The following is a 16,886-nucleotide window of genomic DNA, read 5'->3' on the forward strand; positions in this document are numbered from 1 at the left end:
TTTCTATCACCAACCTTGGCTTGGCATCATTATAGCATACTGGACATTATAAAATTCCCGTTCTCTATTGTGTGCCTTGTGATAACTTCTTCAGTCACAGTTCATCTAGAAGCCATTGTGTTTCTCTGGGGCAATAAAATGAATATATAGGATGTATATTCATTATGTGATTATAATCTCGCTAGCTTTGGTCTTGGTTTTCTGCTCTGATACCCAAATGGTCCTGCTGTCCTTTCCTACACCTCCCTTTAAGAAAGTCACAGTGCCTTTCATTGACACACAAGCCTGTTTCTCTTGAATCTGCACACCTTAATAGTGTGTAGTACAATTATGTCCTAACTGATTCCTCTTGAAATGATCCTACAGAATGTGTCATAGTGCAGAAATACCTGGGAGAACACCAATTATTCACAGCTTCATTTTTACCCATGCAGATTTTGATGCTGAAATTATTTATCAATTCAAAATGGCACACATCCACCTATGCCAGTACAGACACAAGGTTGAAGAGAACAAAATGGATGAAAGAAACCAAACATACTATTATTTGGGTTTTTTAAATATCATTGCAGAGGTACAATTCAAAGAAAAAGGTTTAACTCACTCTCAATTTTTAATCAACTTACTTTCTTCCTCCATGGATGTTCTTTCCCTGTCCAGGTCCTTTAAGTAAATGCAATGGAAAGCTACTACAGATAACGTTGGGGCTGGGAAGAGATAAGTCTGAGTGAAACAGAAACATTCACAGCTCAAATTCAGATTGCTTAGTGATCTGTTTTGTTGATTCACAGAATATTTGAGGTTGGAAGGGACCTCTGGAGGTCATCTTGTCCAATCCTCTCTGCTCAACCAGGGCCACCTACAGCAGGTTGCCCAGGACCGTGTCTAGACAGCTTCTGAATATCTCCAGTGTGGTAGACTCCAAAACTTCCCTGGGCAACCTGTGCCAATGCTCAGTCACCCACACAGTGTTGTGTTCTCAAAACCACCATAGTGTGGTTAAGAACCACCAGAGCGTAGAGTTTCTCAAAACACAAAGAAATGTTTCCTGATGCTCAGACAGCACCTCCTGTGTTTCAGTTCATGCCTGTTGCCTCTGCTCCTGTCGCTGGGCACCACTGAAAAGAGCCTGGCTCTGTCTTATTTGCACCCTCCCTTCAGGTATCTATATACACTGCTAAGATCCCCTAAGCCTTCTCTTCTCTAGGCTAAAGAGTCCCAACTCTCTCAGCCTTTCCTTATAGGAGAGATGCTCCAGCCCCTCCATCACCTTCATGGCCCTCCACTGGACTCTCTCCAGTATGTCCCTGTCTCTCCTGTACTGACTGTTAGGGGAGAAGCCGCTGCCCAAGCACTAACCCACGGATCAAGGAGTTGCACGTATACCACCGCAGGCTTTAACTGCGGCGGGCGAGTCCAGCGAGCCGACGGGTGCCCCTTCCGACCCCTCACACACACACACTCGGGTGCTGCCTCGTCCCTCGGGCTCCACCCTAGGCTCCCTGAAGCAGAATCTCTAATCAAGCCCTTCAAAATAAAAAGTGTAATTTACTCTATCTATGGTGCACAAATTTAGACAGCTCAAGCTGGGTGCCTCCAGAGAGGGGCCCCAAACACTGAAATCCCAGGGCAATTATACCCTTACAATCTAAGTTTTGACCCCTCACACCATACTCTGGTCCGAGAGTAATATTTGGGTCTGGGTTCTTCTCTGTCATTGGGTCCTCTTCCTAATCTCTAGGTGGGTTCTTTTTCTTTCCTGTTTTTTAGGCCAGGCTTTTTCTGACTCAGACTGGGTCTGGGGCTTTCTGAATCTTCTTATTCCTCCAATCAGAGAATAGGTCAACATGAAGCAAAAGCATTAAGCAAGCTACAAGTTCTGCTTCATCATGAATGACTGCTTTTAAGCAGCTAAACAAAGTCCTTAAAGGCCTCCAAACCATATTAACAGCTTCTCTAATTGATATACATTTGTCATGGTTTAACGCCAGCCAGCAACTAAGCACCATGCAGCTGCTCACTCACTTCCCCCCACCCAGTGGGATGGGGGAGAAAATCGGGAAAAGAAGTAAAACTCGTGGGTTGAGATAAGAACAGTTTAATAGAACAGAAAAGAAGAAACTAATAATGATAATGATGACACTAATAATATGACAGCAGTAATAATAAAAGGATTGGAATATACGAATTATGCACAGTGCAATTGCTCACCACCCACCGACTGACACCCAGTTAGTCCCCAAGTGGCGATCCCCCCACTCCCACCCCCCCAGTTCCTATACTAAATGTGATGTCCCATGGTATGGAATACACCATTGGCCAGTTTGGGTTGGCTGCCCTGGCTGTGTCCCCTCCCAACTTCTTGTGCCCCTCCAGCTTTCTCGCTGGCTGGGCATCAGAAGCCGAAAAATCCTTGACTTGAGACTAAACATTGCGTAGCAACAACTGAAAACATCAGTGTGTTATCAACATTCTTCTCATACTGAACTCAAAACATAGCACTGTACCAGCTACTAGGAAGACAATTAACTCTATCCCAGCTGAAACCAGGACAACACTTCTGTGCTATTACAGTCTCACAGTCTTATCCCATTATTGCCATGCGCTGTTTACGTCTCGTTCAGGTGTGGTCCACATGCTCAAGTAGCTCAGCTTTGCCACCCTCCACAACATGAGGAGCCCAAAACTGGACACAGTACTCCAGGTGCAGCCTCACCAGTGTGGAGCAGAGGGAAAGGATCACCTCCCTCGACCTGCGGGCAATCCATTGGCTAATGCAGCCCAGGATACCGTTTGCCTTGGTGTCCTCACCCAGGGCCTTTTCTGCCAAGCTGCTTTCCATCTGTGTGGTCCCTAGCACATACTGGTGCAGGGGTTGTTCCTCCCCAGGTGGAGGACTTGACAGTTCCCTTTGCTGAACTTCATGAGGTTCCTGTCCGCTCATTTCTCCAGCCTGTCCAGGTTCGTCTGGTTGGCAGCACGACCCTCTGGTCTATCAGCCACTCCTCTCGAGTTTCATGTCATCAGCAAACTTACCGAGGGTGCACTCTGCTGACAAGGAAGTGATCCCTCCACACTGCAAAACTGAGGTTTAAATAAAAAATACGAAAAAGTACAAATACCAAAGAATCTTCAGTTCTTGGGCAGTAATAACAACACGCAGTTATCTTCCAAGCTATTATTTGTAAAAGAAAAAGGTATTTATTGGAATTGAAAGGCAGAGAGGCAGGGTTAACAAACCTCTTGGGACTTTTCAGTCACTTTTAGTTATGAACTGGAAAGGGCTTAAATTTTTGCAAAGGCCAACTGGGTGAAAAGATCAATTTGGTAATCCTGTTGAGGGAGGTAAAAGTACTGTTTGGCATTAAAAACTGACTAGGAGGCAAAAAGAAATAAGAATAAACAGCTAGATACTGCTGATAAAAACTACATAGCAAGATGAAACAATGCTCTCTATTAGGATCACTCTTTGATATATTTATTAAATGGAAAGGAAGTAAGTAAAGACCAGGATCTTCACTCTCTTATCCCTTAAAAAGAAAGCAAGTCAGGTACAATTATGCTTAAATTGCAGCAGAGTAAAACAAGTGTACGGAGGAAGGCAGGACAGAAAATCAGTTAATAAATTATTTTGGACTCATCTAAACATTCAAGCAATTCAGAATTTCATATAACAAAAAAATAATTAAACTAATTAAGTTCCACATAAGATAAACTAGATTGTAAAACATTCAGCCCTCCAGGCTAAAGCCTGAACAATCAGATGAGCTATATGGTAATTTGTTCATTAACCTTTACAATGTATGTACCATGATCCACCTGAACCAAGAATGGAGGTACAAATGCAAATCAGGAAGAAGACTGCCTGTTGTCAGTAAATTTTAACATTATCTATGTGCAGTTCTAAATGTCAACATCTAATCAAGCCTAATCTATTATTGATTTTCTTTTTTTGTTTTCAAAATATCCACCTGTGGCACCAATTTCAATCAGCTTTTACTTCTTGAGGTACATCTCTCAAGTATAAAATACATCTATCAGACTATAGCTATTAAAAATAATTTCCTAATTTGCTCTAATACAACGGGAACCCACTAATGCTAAGGCTTCAGGACATTACTTAAAATCAAAACTACTTGTTTTGTTACAAAATTAGTAAGGAAAATCATTATTAGTAAAGTGAATAGGCTAAGCATTACCAGAACTTTTGAGGTACTGTGGCAACAACAGGTGTGCCATGAGAAAGGAACAAAACAGGAAACTAGCTGCAAGTGTGACCTCCATTCTAACTATGGTTACAGCTCATGTTACTTAAGTCTCTCATCTTACAACATAGTCTTTTGCCTTTTCAACATCTTCCAAACTAAAATATTCTATGTCAAACCCTATGTTTGAAATGGGCTTCTACAAAAAAAAAAAAATCAAACAAAACTGTTCAAACATTTCCAAGAGCAAGAGAGTGAAAATACAGTTTGCATCTTCACTTAAAGAACACTAGCATTTCTGTAATTTGAAGCATCTTGATAGACATTCACTGATGTCCTTTACTATTAGCTCACACGTACCTAAGCTCAACATGTTCACTATAGCAATTTGAAATTTTGGCAGTGCCAAAACTTATCTATGCTTAGTGGATTTCATCCTTAACTGTGCCGATACTGTTACCACAGAGCAACTAAGCATACTCTACACTAAGACTGCAACGCTGCACAAGATGGTCCTTTCCTTGTATCTTCTGGCTTCCAAGTCAACAAGTACAGAAAGTTTTCAGGTCTATTGTCTCATCTTATTTAGGGTTCAGAGAGAGCGGAAGGACAAGGAAGACAAACATCCCAAACCAAACGCAGCAAAATGAGGAACAGAACCATGAAAAACAGAAATAAAGAAATTGTGGGCAGCAATGGACAGAAGCCATGTAGCAGAAGAATAAGGTTAAGAAAGGTAAAAAAGAGGAAAGAAAGGAAAGGACAACTGAAGTGATAAAAAGAGCCACAGAATGGGAGATCATGACCATTAGAGCTCTTATGCAACCTAGGGAGGACAACCGTGAAAATGAGCCTATTTTACTTGCAAGTTTCAAAATTCCTTTGCTGCTTAACATAATCTACTGGCAAGGTGCATACCTTCATTACTGTCTAATGCTTATGTCATGGAAGATAGCATCTCTCTTACCTTAAGCAATTCAGATCATTTAGTAGAGGATTACACTGTCAATCTAAAGAAACCATCATCCTATGTGAATGGTATGCGAAGAGGGAGAGAAAAATTGAACTTCTTAAAATATAAAAATTGCAGTAGGAAAGGAAATTTCAACTATGTTTTTACACTAATAGGATTAGCAAGTCCTACGCTTTAAAGTTAGGAAAAGCCAGAACTGAAGTATTCCCTATGGTTCACAGCCTACATCAAAGATAGCATGTTCCCAAGGCTGTGGGAGTCAAACAGCTCCACAGGCCAGCTGGCCAAGGCTTCTGCTGTGAGGTTGAGGCTTTGACTTCGGGAAGGCTAACACACCAGGTACACAAAATCACAAGGAAGTTTCACATCTTTGATTTGTGTGGTATAAATCCACTTCATCTGCATTCAATGTTTTGACAAACTGAGGTTTGATATATCATGGATTTTAAAAATAGGAACAAAATGTTCCTAGCAGAGAACAACTTTGTTATGTACAGGAAGAAAAAAATAACAATGAGTTTGCTGAAGACTCCACTGAAAACCAAAGTGTTATATCTACCTCTGCCACCTACAGAGCTCTGAGCACACGAAAAACTAATTCCTTGGAATATGCAGTGGGTGTCACAAACTGGTCACCTAAGCTAAAAGCTTTGGCCTTTAACTCTTCTCCTTAGTTCAGTGGCTATGAAGACACAGAAGGCTTGCTCAAAAGAATATTGTGAAAAATAACAGTTTTGAAGAGATTCGACACTGAAAAAATAACTCTGCATGCAGGCTACTATTTGCACAGAGCCATGTTTTAAACAACGGCCACAAGAAATGTTGGACTCCTTCCAACCACTAGCATTCATTTCTCTACACTAGATGAGATGCCCTTTAGATAGCCTATGGAAAAACCGAGTATATGATAACATCATTATATTAATCTGCATCAAGAGGAACCATTAACATGATACAGAATACCACCTGACTTCCTGGTTGACTGTTACAATCCCAGATTTCTTCAGAAGCAGTTTTTACAGAATACTGCTCTTTAGTAGACCTTTTCTCTTTATGCAGTATACGCAGTCATTCCTCTTCCTTTGAATACAACATATCGCTTCTAATATATACCATTTTACAAAGGCAAATTCTTACCTTTAGCATGAGAAGTTTCTCTGTATTTCTTAAAGAACCAAATTAAGCTAATTCTTTCTGAAATTCTTGGTCTGGAAATCTGTAATTTAACGAAATTTTTTATCATATACCAAAATCACAGGGTAAACGTTCATACTACTGTCTCAGCAGCAACAGAGTTTGGGTCTCCATCGCATCTAATGGCAGTCTGAGTGAGAGTTTGGCCAAGAAGCTCGCGTGCACCACACCTCTCATCATGTTTCTTCATACCTAAATACTAACAGTATTCCTATTTACCCAAATTAAATATTCCTCTAAGAAATAAAGTCCACTAAACTGAATGATTAACTCTAACATAACCCTCTGAGTTGGTGTTCCTACTGTATCACTCTGGCATGTAAGCATTTAGCAACTTCAGCAATACAAACAAAAGCAATCTAACAGACAAAGGTTTTACATTTCCCTTACTCTCCCCTTCAAAGCTCTTCAGCAGACAGACACAACAGAGTATGAAGGACTGTGGAATTTTATATGGTCCCACTTTGTTTAGCAGAAAGTGCTGGATTCAAACCACATTTTGAAATATGAATCCCTCATCCAAATGTTTTTCATGCAATCCATTTCCAGCCACAAAGAATGGAAGCACTACAGAAAAAATGGCTAGGTCTCCTTTCATATTTTTTTAATATGTCCAAAATATATTTGAACAATTCTAAATTTGAGCAGATTTTTTCCTATAGAATCCTATTTTAAACCAGCATCTGGAACCCACTGGCAAAACCAGCCTGGGAAGTTTCAGAGACATAATCACTTTTACCAAGATTAAAATGCTAGTGCATTATTTTATGGAAAGCTTTCTAATTCATTCTTTTATTCCTTTATTTTAAGCTAAGAAGCAACCAGCAGCCAGAGAATACAAATTACAGCAGCAAGTGTACTCTAACCAAGGGTCCCCAGCCAAGACAAATCACTCATTACATGCATCAATGATACTGTTTGCTATATGTGACTTTTCCCCTTTTGTTCTAGGTGCAGAAGCCATTAAATGGATTGAGACGGTAGAGCTCCCAGTAAATACACCTTTTACTACCTCCTCATTCTGTGTGTGTACCTTCACAGTGGTTTGTTACAGATGGTGCCTACTGCCCACCTTTCTTTTTGCATAGACGTGACACAGCACTGATTTTATTCTAAGCTAAAACCTGTATAATTTCAAAAACCTGTTGGCATGAAGGAATGTTGTATTACAAATGCAGTTAACATATCTGTATATTAAAGTGTTCACTCTGGATTGCTATGCTTATGTTAGTGCTTCTCACATAAGTATTGCTTATGCTAACCAACAGAGCTGCACCGACCTATGAGGAGCTGCTGTGAATTTAGCCCTCATTAATCCGGTATTGCTCTTTTTGGAGAACCTCTCAGTAAACACTAGACACCTTCAAAGACTGTCTGAAATTCAGTCAACTTAGACCAAATAAAACCACCTATCTTAAGAAGAAAAATCTCTATCAGCTTCTTACACATCTACCTAAACACAAACCAAGAATTTCTATTAAAATAAAGAGTATTACACCCTTAAATTCTTGTTTCTTCCTAGAGACTTTAAGTAGACTCTTAAAGTACAAACACGTACAACACAGGAGACAGTAGAAGAGGGAAAAAGGGAAAGCAGGTGAAAGGAGAGAAGACAACAGACCTTTTCCATGTTTCGTATGCTGGGACTGTTCTGTATGAGCTGGAGCAAGGATGACAGATCCATGGATAGAGGCCAGATGGTCATCTATCTCCCCCTACAGCAGTACCCTGGAGACTGTGGGCTTCTCTGTTGCATCAGCCCCCCTCAACCCCCACGTTTTCCAGAAGAGTATTTCAAGTAACATTAACACCACAGTTAAGGAAATGTTAAGGGTCGTGAAGCTGGTGACCAAATGAATGAAGCATGGCCTTCCCTGGTGGGTAATACAAACAAAATCAGGATTTAATCTTTGCTGAATTTCAGTTTGTCTCCTTCTTTGCATAGAGATAAATCACAGTAAAACAGAACTTTGAAACATGGTGTAGCATTTGGGAGAGAAGTGTATGTGGGGGGAGCTAGGGATAAAAGCTTGAAAACATTGGGATCATTTAAAAATAGATTTTATAATATCCTATTCCTTATAGATTTCCAGAAAGCAGGAAAAAGAGTCAAATCTAAAGTTCTTTATTTTGATTCACTTTGTTTCAAGTCTGTGTTTGACATTCATAGTTTGTTATGATTTTTAGTAATGAAATGTTTCTAGGATTTTGAATGAAGATTTCAGAACTGTTGTTAAATGTGAATTTCACCTTTTTATATAGAGAGACAAAATACATTTTAAATCCTCAGATTATTCTACAGAAAGGAAATTTTATTTTCAATCTAGATACAATTTCCTTATAAAACATGTTTTTGAATTTTAAAAACCTGACTCTACTGGATTGTCAAAAGAAATGTCAGTGAAGAATATTACAGCATTTTTTAATCTAGTCTTAGCTTAAAGATCAAAATACCCCTACTTTCTTTAAATACACATAATAAAGCCTCAATAATTATGTGTTTAGAATGTGAATAGATTCACAAAACAAAGCAATAGTATCTGCTGGCTTAAAGGTTGAGGCATACTGTGATATACTGTAAAACAATTGTTTGAAGAGCATTAAACTACTTGTACAGTATCATAAAGGGGCGGGAGCCACCCATACATTGTTAGGGTAGTGTTTTTTTTATTATCTATAAAAGTATCTAAAGCATCATAAAAAAAACTCCATTGATTAAAATCAATAAATCTCTAATTATTAAATTATCACCATGAAAGTGTTCAGCAACTTCATGTTTTTTTTACAGGATGATAGAATTCAGTCCAAACACAGAGACTCAAGACAGTAAGTGATAGAAATGCTAGCATACAGAAGTATTATGTTGTGGGTGAGGTAAATCAGCAAAATTTTCATACTGACTAGGAAAAACTTTAAGGGGTTTTGAGTTTTGTTGGGATGGTTTTGGGTTGTTGTTTTTTAATACAATGGATTAGCAAGCTTCAGATATCCATATAAAACATGCAGTTGATTTAAAGCCAAGATTTATCTTTAAGCTGTGTTCTGTGACACATTAAAATTAGTACCTATGTTACAAATGGATGCTGGATTAATTGAAGTGACTTGTCTTTAATGTCTACCTATTTTGAACAGACTTGTTCTTAAATGTGGGAATGATCAATAGCCTACCTATAAAAAAAAAAAGGTGTTGCAAGATTGATAATGAAAGCATCTTTGGAACTAGTATAAGGATTGCTGGAGTAAGTGTAGACTGCAAGACTAAGGGGATTACAAGAGAAATGAACCAGCTGAAGATAATTTCACTATTAAATTTTACAAGCTTTTGTATGGTCTGGAAATACTCTAGCATCATTACAACAGAAGACATAGTGATGATTACTTTAAGGAGTAAGTACAGAAATGGAAAGGAGTGTTTACAAATACATTTTAAAAGCCCTAAAAATAATTATTAAGAAAATATTTAGATCTCTAGGTTTTTAACAGGTCATACAAACCTATTCCAAGTAAGAAAAGCAAACATTACTAGAAATTTCCTGAATTTTACACAAGTTGCCAAGATAGAGGTTCACAAACCCAAAAAAGATAAGGAAGTGGCACTCAACAATTAGAAAGTAATCTAAGAGAAAGGTCTGGGGAATCATTTTCTCATAAAGTTGAGTAAGTTGATTTGTATAGACCAGAAAAAAATCCTGCAAACAATTTCATGTTTTTATCATGCAACAGAAATCTTTTCAGTGGTAATTCTCAGTTCCAACACCTTACCATAAAGATTGTCGTACCATTTACAAATTCAAAACCAGCTTCTGAAGATGTATCGTTCACAATAGATATGGGTTTTTGTTGACTTCTCTTGCATGATAACATGGTTCCTGGAGGTCAGAATAGATTTTTTTGACAAATAATTTCTTTCCCTACTTATCTATTTCCATACTATTTACCATTCTCTCTCTCTCTCTCACCGAATTCAGCATATTAACAGGCATAACAAACAAAAGGCCAGCCTCTTCTTTGTGTCAATGTCCAGTTAGAGAAATCCAGCAATCCTAATGGAAACATTCCGTCTTACACACACAGCTGGAATAAGAATGTATCTTAACATAGCTATGCCATATTGGGATATAAGGCCAATAAAATGCTTCTCATATTGCACCTGCATATCAGTTTCTAAATATTGCTAATCAGTTTAAGGAGATTTTAAACATGTTTGGCTTTTCATTTAAAAAATATTTAGCCAACAAATTGGACACTAACTTACTCTATATCTTACTGACATACAATTTACAGAACTTTTACACTTTTTCCTAAAATTCTCAAGTGGGAAGTCTAACACCAGATACCCTAAACAAACCGTCAAGCAGAGTTCAGATCCAAGTAATTAGATCTAAAAATACGTATCTGGAAACACAGAGGAGATTTCTGTAAGAAAAAAACTCTCAATTTCCTGCATGCTTTTTCCTTCTCTCATTTGTAAACTATTTGACTTGCCAACAGAAGTGTTGTCTGGCCAAAAATTAACTGTTAAATTCATAGGAGGATAAGAATGGTCATTCTGGATCAAACCCAAGGTATATCTGATCCAATACTGAAGGCCAGCTTGAGAGCAGCCAGCGGCAGATGCTTTGAAAAGGACCTCAGAAGAGCAGGCAGATGCAGGACAGTCATCCCCTCTGCACTGGTGTCAGTCTGGTTTCTAGGAACTATGCTGGCTTGTTTCCTGACGCAGGCAAGATGCTGGCTGGAACCGAAAACACTCCTCTCTGAATAAATCGTGAGAGATGGAAAAACCACTGCTCACTGTCAACTATTCTCTTCAGTTTGTTTTTCCCGTACTTCGTTACAACATTTAGCTTAGATTTTTACTTGCCTCCTTTCTCAACAAGGCCAAGTTGTATACTTTTGGAAACGCTTTAGTTCCTCCGTGGTGTTTTCACACCCTCAAATTACATGAGAACTACTGTACTGACTTGGGTTTAAACCATATCTCCTTAAACTATACATTTTTAATATTTCCATACCAATCATTCTCATTTGTCCAAAACGAATTAACAAAATATCCAAACAGCAGTCAGTACTGCCAAATACAACACCAGGAACATATCATGAAGCATTAATTGCAAAACTGTTCATCTCATACCTTATGGTATACAAATCAAGCCTTTCGGACAACAAGTCATTTCATGCATATCTAAAACTGCAGAGGTTCCAAAGTCTTCATTGGCACTCAAGTCTATATGGATGTGGGACGCACAGGTAAAAATATTTTTTAAAAATTCTTAATAGCTTGAAAGTAAAATATGATTTTGCTTATGACTATCTACACACTTAAAAGGGAATGACACACTTACTGCAACAGTTTTGTTTATTTAATTTCCTCATTTTTCCATAATGACGTAAATGCTCACGAAAAATACTAGCTAGACAGCTGCAAAGCAGAATCCACCAGGACAAGTACCATACAGGCAGCAGCAGAGCCTTCTTCTACCTTAAGTCCTCAAAGTAAGAGATATCCTCTAGCAGTAACACACCATTCTCATTCAGAGGGAAGTTCAGTCTCTACAGACACTTAGTCCTTGGTCTCCTTATTGCTACAGGAAAATTCTGAGTGCTGTATTCAGAAAGAGCGCTTATCTGTGATGGATTGCACTTATGTAAAAATAAATATGTGAATAAAAATAAGCCAACTTCTTTGAACTGATGAATAACTCAAGGTCATTAGTAATCTGTCTGAGATTTTAATACCAGAATCAAAAAGCTTTATTACCTACTTTGAGCTAACTAATTTACATCAAGTGTAATCATTGTGAAAATAAAGGCTATACAAATTTCGGAACTGACATTTGACATTATTTCTTATGCCAATTTTTTTGTAAGAGGAAGAAAATGAATGCAGATGCCTTTTAGAAGGAAGCATAAAAAGACCAACCTTGCATAACCTGACAAGATGTATCAGTACCTGGTAACTGAAAAAGCAACAACTTCCTTTTACAGTTCACTGATAGACATGACACATTATAAACTCCGCACCTTCTATAGTTTACTTCAGAAATTAATTGTCTGGTGACACATGACGGCAGATACAGTTTGCAAGAAGCCAGGGTACAAAAATTCTTTCTGGTTTACATATACGTGGAAACATACATGTATGTATGCTTAGCACAGGATACCTTCAAACTGTTTCCTGATGTGACCTTTATCTTAAAAGCTCATACACGTTTGACCCAAAGAAGTTCACAGCTCAGATGCTATTATCTGTATTTTTAGGTTTGAGAGTAATTGTCCAATTCATTTGTGTTCTGGCAACCAAACACCAAACCTACAACATAGGCTGAAATCTTGCATAATAATGCAACTTGTTCATAACTGGATGTCACGGACAACTAATGAAAATTTAGATGAACACACAAGCACTCACCCTACACCATTAATTGAGGCTTATGTTTCAAGCAGTTGTTTCAGACTGCAGTGATATGTTGTTCCTATGCAGCTCCATGGCCTTGCCTACCTCCAGGGTTTTTCTTAGCAGTAAAAACCAGCCCTTGGCATGGTCATAATTAGTTTTTTAACTTACCACGCCATTAAGATGAATGAGTAAGTTCACTTCCTTGTCAATAGTATTGTTTGTGTCTTCTTTGCTACATATACTGTAAGACACCATGCATTGATTTACTGGGTGAAGAATGACAACCTGAGTGTCTTGGAACTATATGTTAAAAAAAAAAACAACAAACAAACCCTCTTTCTTTCTGAGGAAAACAAAAAGATTAATCCCAACATAGTAATAACAATAATAATTTATAAAACTGTAGTATATTAATTCTCTGAAAATCATTCTTTGATAACAGGAAATAAACCATTAAGAACGAAGTGGAAGGGCTGTCTGTTTACCAAGTCAGATTAATAAACTTATTCCCCTTCCATCTTTTTCACCCAAACTTCAAGAAACCCAAACAAAACATTCCTTTGCAATTTAGTATTAATGCTGGTATGTTTGTAAATACAAAATAGAAGACCAAATCTATCAGATAGTAAAGCCAAGCTAAGTTATTAGTGAAAACCCAAGAGCAATTATTGCAAACATGTTTCCAATAAATATATTCTGAAAATATCACCTTATGAAAATTTAAGGGATTTTTTTTTCCCTCAGTTAACTGCACATGCTTTCAAAAAAATTCTTCACAGGTGGGATTACACGTTTAAGCGTCTACACAATGGGCAACTTCTTTATTGTACTCATTTTCTTTCATCCAATTCCTGGATTTAGAGAAAGCCATCATTGAAAGTAGACTCTTTTGCTAGCATTTTATTAATCGGGTGTGTGTGTGTGTGTGTGTGTGTGTGTGTGTGTGTGTGTGTGCATTTTGAAGCACCTGTATTGATTCAGTAAATTTTCAGTTCACCTGTGTTTTGTTGAGTTACACTTATTATTTGACTTCTATGGTACAATGACAGTACCAAAGATAAGAAGTTTCTTGCTTTATTGGAAGTTTTGAAACAAAGTGCAGAAAGAGAAGTTATTCAGAAGTTGGGTAATTCATCAGTACTCTATGCAGCCAATATCTCAATACCTGAACTTGTTGGGAAAAGTTATGTCATCATCAAAAAAAATGCTTCATCCTTGACAGACTTTTCTTTGGGCTAAACTGTTTTGGTAACTGTTTTCCCCATTTTTCACCTGCTTTTTAAAAATACTACTTAAATATTACTAATTAACCCCAGGAATACAAAATACTAGTTTAGAAACCTAATCTAAAAATTCTTTACCTTTGATGCATATAGGGTGTCTTGGTTATTGTATAACACACGCAAATAGATATTTTTTTTTTTAAGCCGCATTCATGTGTCCTGTTAGGCCTTGTGGTAAGGTAGCAGACATTAGCCTGCACTAATGAGAGTGACATAAAAGGAAAACTGTTCTCTGCTATTCTGAAACTGATGTCTTCAAATCATGAGTAAGGGCAAAATCTAATACAGCATTGATATGACTGTATGTTATACAATTACAAACTGAAATTGTTCATCACATTTAGTGTAGAAGAGGTAAAGGTATAACACTAAACTTGGAACGTCCCTGCCATAACTGACCCTGATTGCTCAGGGTATTTGTGGCCGTACTACCATATTTTCCTATTTTCTAGATACTTTATTCCCTCTTATTACTGTTAACCCGTATCGATACAATGAACACTGAAAATGGGTTGTAAAACAGACACGTGAAAATATATGAACTATATATTTGACAGTACTCTACAACTAGAAACAGTTTGTTTTCTCTGATCATTACTTTCCACCCTAGCCATTTTCAGTGCTCTTTTCAATAACAGCAGGTAAAATAATTTGTCAGAAGCATCATTTGGAGCTGCCATTCAGGTCCCATATTTTCACTCATGTCACGCTAAAACCCCACAACACAAAAGTGGAATTGTACAAAAATAATATTTTTTAGTAAATAATAAAAGTAGGGAAGCCTCCTCTAATCTGGGAATAGAGGCATCCTACGTCCTCCACAACTTAAGTAGAGAGATGTACATTAAACGAACACTTAAGGAAATGCTCTGCTCTATCCAGGTGTTTGATAAAATATAACATGATGTTTCACAAGCAGCTATGGGCTTTTTTTCCAGGTCTTCCTAATCAAATTTGATATCCTCCGGATGTGCTAGGCATTTTTATTTCTATTTTTCTAAATAGGATGATTCCCTTCTCAATCTCGAGGCATTTTTCTTAAATGCATATATTACAACCTAAAGAATTAAACTTCTGTCTTCAGTAAGACCTGATGAGCATGCACCTCCGACAAAGACTTTAAATGGGATTTTTTTTTGGACAATCAGACCGTAGCACATCAAAATTAGTTGTTAAGGACAGTCGGGCACCTCTAAACAGTTCGCTGACGAGCAGCAATTTCCCTTAACGCGCCGCGAGCTCTCTCAAACCCCTTCTGAAGACGCTTTGCGGTCGGCAGGAGTAAAGTAAACCTTAAAACCACATTTCAAGTAAAAAAGGCGCTACCGCTCCACCTCGCCGGGAGGGAACTTTCGGTTACCCGCTGCTCAGCTGCTCGGTCACAAGCGCCGGCGGCGGGGGGTGACTGGGCAGAGCCCGCAGGCGCCCCGCTACCCCCGGCAACGGCCGCGTTACCTCCCTGCCCCCGGCGCCGCTCGGCGGGGGGACGGCACACCTCGCCCCTGCCGGGACGCGGCCGGCGGAGGGGGGGCGGCAGCAGAGCCCCCTACCCGCCCCACGCTCCTCTCTCGCCGAACACCCAACTTTTGCGGGGTCGCGGGCGCAGGCGGCAGGAGGGGGCGGCCGCCGGGCGGCGACCGTCCGCCCCGCCGCGCCCCGGCCCCGCGCTGCCTCTGCCCCCTCAGCGGCCGGTAGAGGCCGAGCTACGGCGAAGGGCCGGCGGCAGCACCGCGCCCCAACGCCCCGCCACGGCCGCCACCCCGCGTCCCCGGGGCGGCGCCGGCGCTGCCGGGCGCACCTGCGCCCCCCACCCCTCGCCCCGCCGGCGGCCCGCCAGCCCCTGGCGCTCCGCGGCCGCCGGAAAGTTGGCGAGAGCCCGCCCGCTCCGCACCCCCCCGGCCGCCCTTACCGTGGTTGCTGGCGACGTGACCGGCGGCGGCGGCGGCGGGGCGCGCTGTCAGCAGGGGGAGGAAGAGGCCGACGCTCCAGAGCAATCCCCTCACCTCACAACACCCCATGGCTGGTGCCCGCCGAGCGCCCCCCGTCCGAGCGCCCCGCGTCCTCGACCCGCCGAGGCTCCCCGTCCTCCTTCAGGCCAGCGGGGAACGCCGCCGCGGCGCCCCCGCCCGCCGCGGTCCGGTGCGGCCCGGCGGGTTGCGCTGCCTGCACTGCCGCCGGGGGCTGCGCGGGCCGGGGCGGGCGCATCCACCGGCGGGGTCCCGGGGCAGGGCGGCGGCCCGGAGGGCGAGGGCGGGCGGGGGCGCCGGGAGCCCCCCGCTGCCGCCCTGCCGCGAGGGGCGGCGGCACTGGGAGCCGGGAGAGCTCCGGCAACTTCGAGGCGGCGGCGGCCGGGAGAGGTGGGGGTGGCGCCCCGCTCCCTCCGCCGGCTCCGGCCGGTGGCAGCTTCAGTCCCGCAGAAGCTCCTTCAGCAGCCTCCTCCGCGGGAGCAGCCTCCTCCCCCGTCCGCGCCGCACGACCCCCCGCATCCCCGGCCGGAGGCAGCGCCGAGGGGCTTCGGTTTCCCACGGTGGAGCGTCTCGCCCCCCGCCGCCGAGCTCCCGAGGCGGGAGGGGGGACGAGGGCCGGGCGCCTCCTCACGCTCCCGCAGGCATCAAGGAAACTTGCGGGGCGGCGTTCCCGACCCCTCCGCCGGCGTCCCCGGCTCTGCCGCTCGCCCCTCTCTCTCAGTCTCCGTCTCTCCCCCTCTGCCGCGGAGCAATCAGGAATCAGGCGGCTCTGGTGTGATGTTCGCTGCTCCCTCCTGATTTGCGTGCCGCGCAGCCGGCTGCAGTTTTTTGGCGCCGCCGCTCCCCTGCCGCCCGCGGAGCGAT

General features: G+C 41.5%; 1 protein-coding gene across 1 annotated transcript in view; it reads right to left on the reverse strand.

The window, feature by feature from the left end:
* Positions 1-16,121, reverse strand: part of EPHA6 (EPH receptor A6) — a 513,140-nt gene extending 497,019 nt beyond the window's left edge. Inside the window, exon 1 of the mRNA XM_075034050.1 lies at positions 15,965-16,121. Within this exon, the coding sequence (XP_074890151.1) occupies positions 15,965-16,073 (109 nt within the window). The 5' untranslated portion in view covers positions 16,074-16,121. The remainder of the gene's footprint in view (positions 1-15,964) is intronic.
* Between the last annotated feature and the right edge of the window lie 765 nt (positions 16,122-16,886).

This window comes from Buteo buteo, chromosome 8 (genome assembly GCF_964188355.1).
Source record: "Buteo buteo chromosome 8, bButBut1.hap1.1, whole genome shotgun sequence".
Lineage (NCBI taxonomy): Eukaryota > Metazoa > Chordata > Aves > Accipitriformes > Accipitridae > Buteo > Buteo buteo.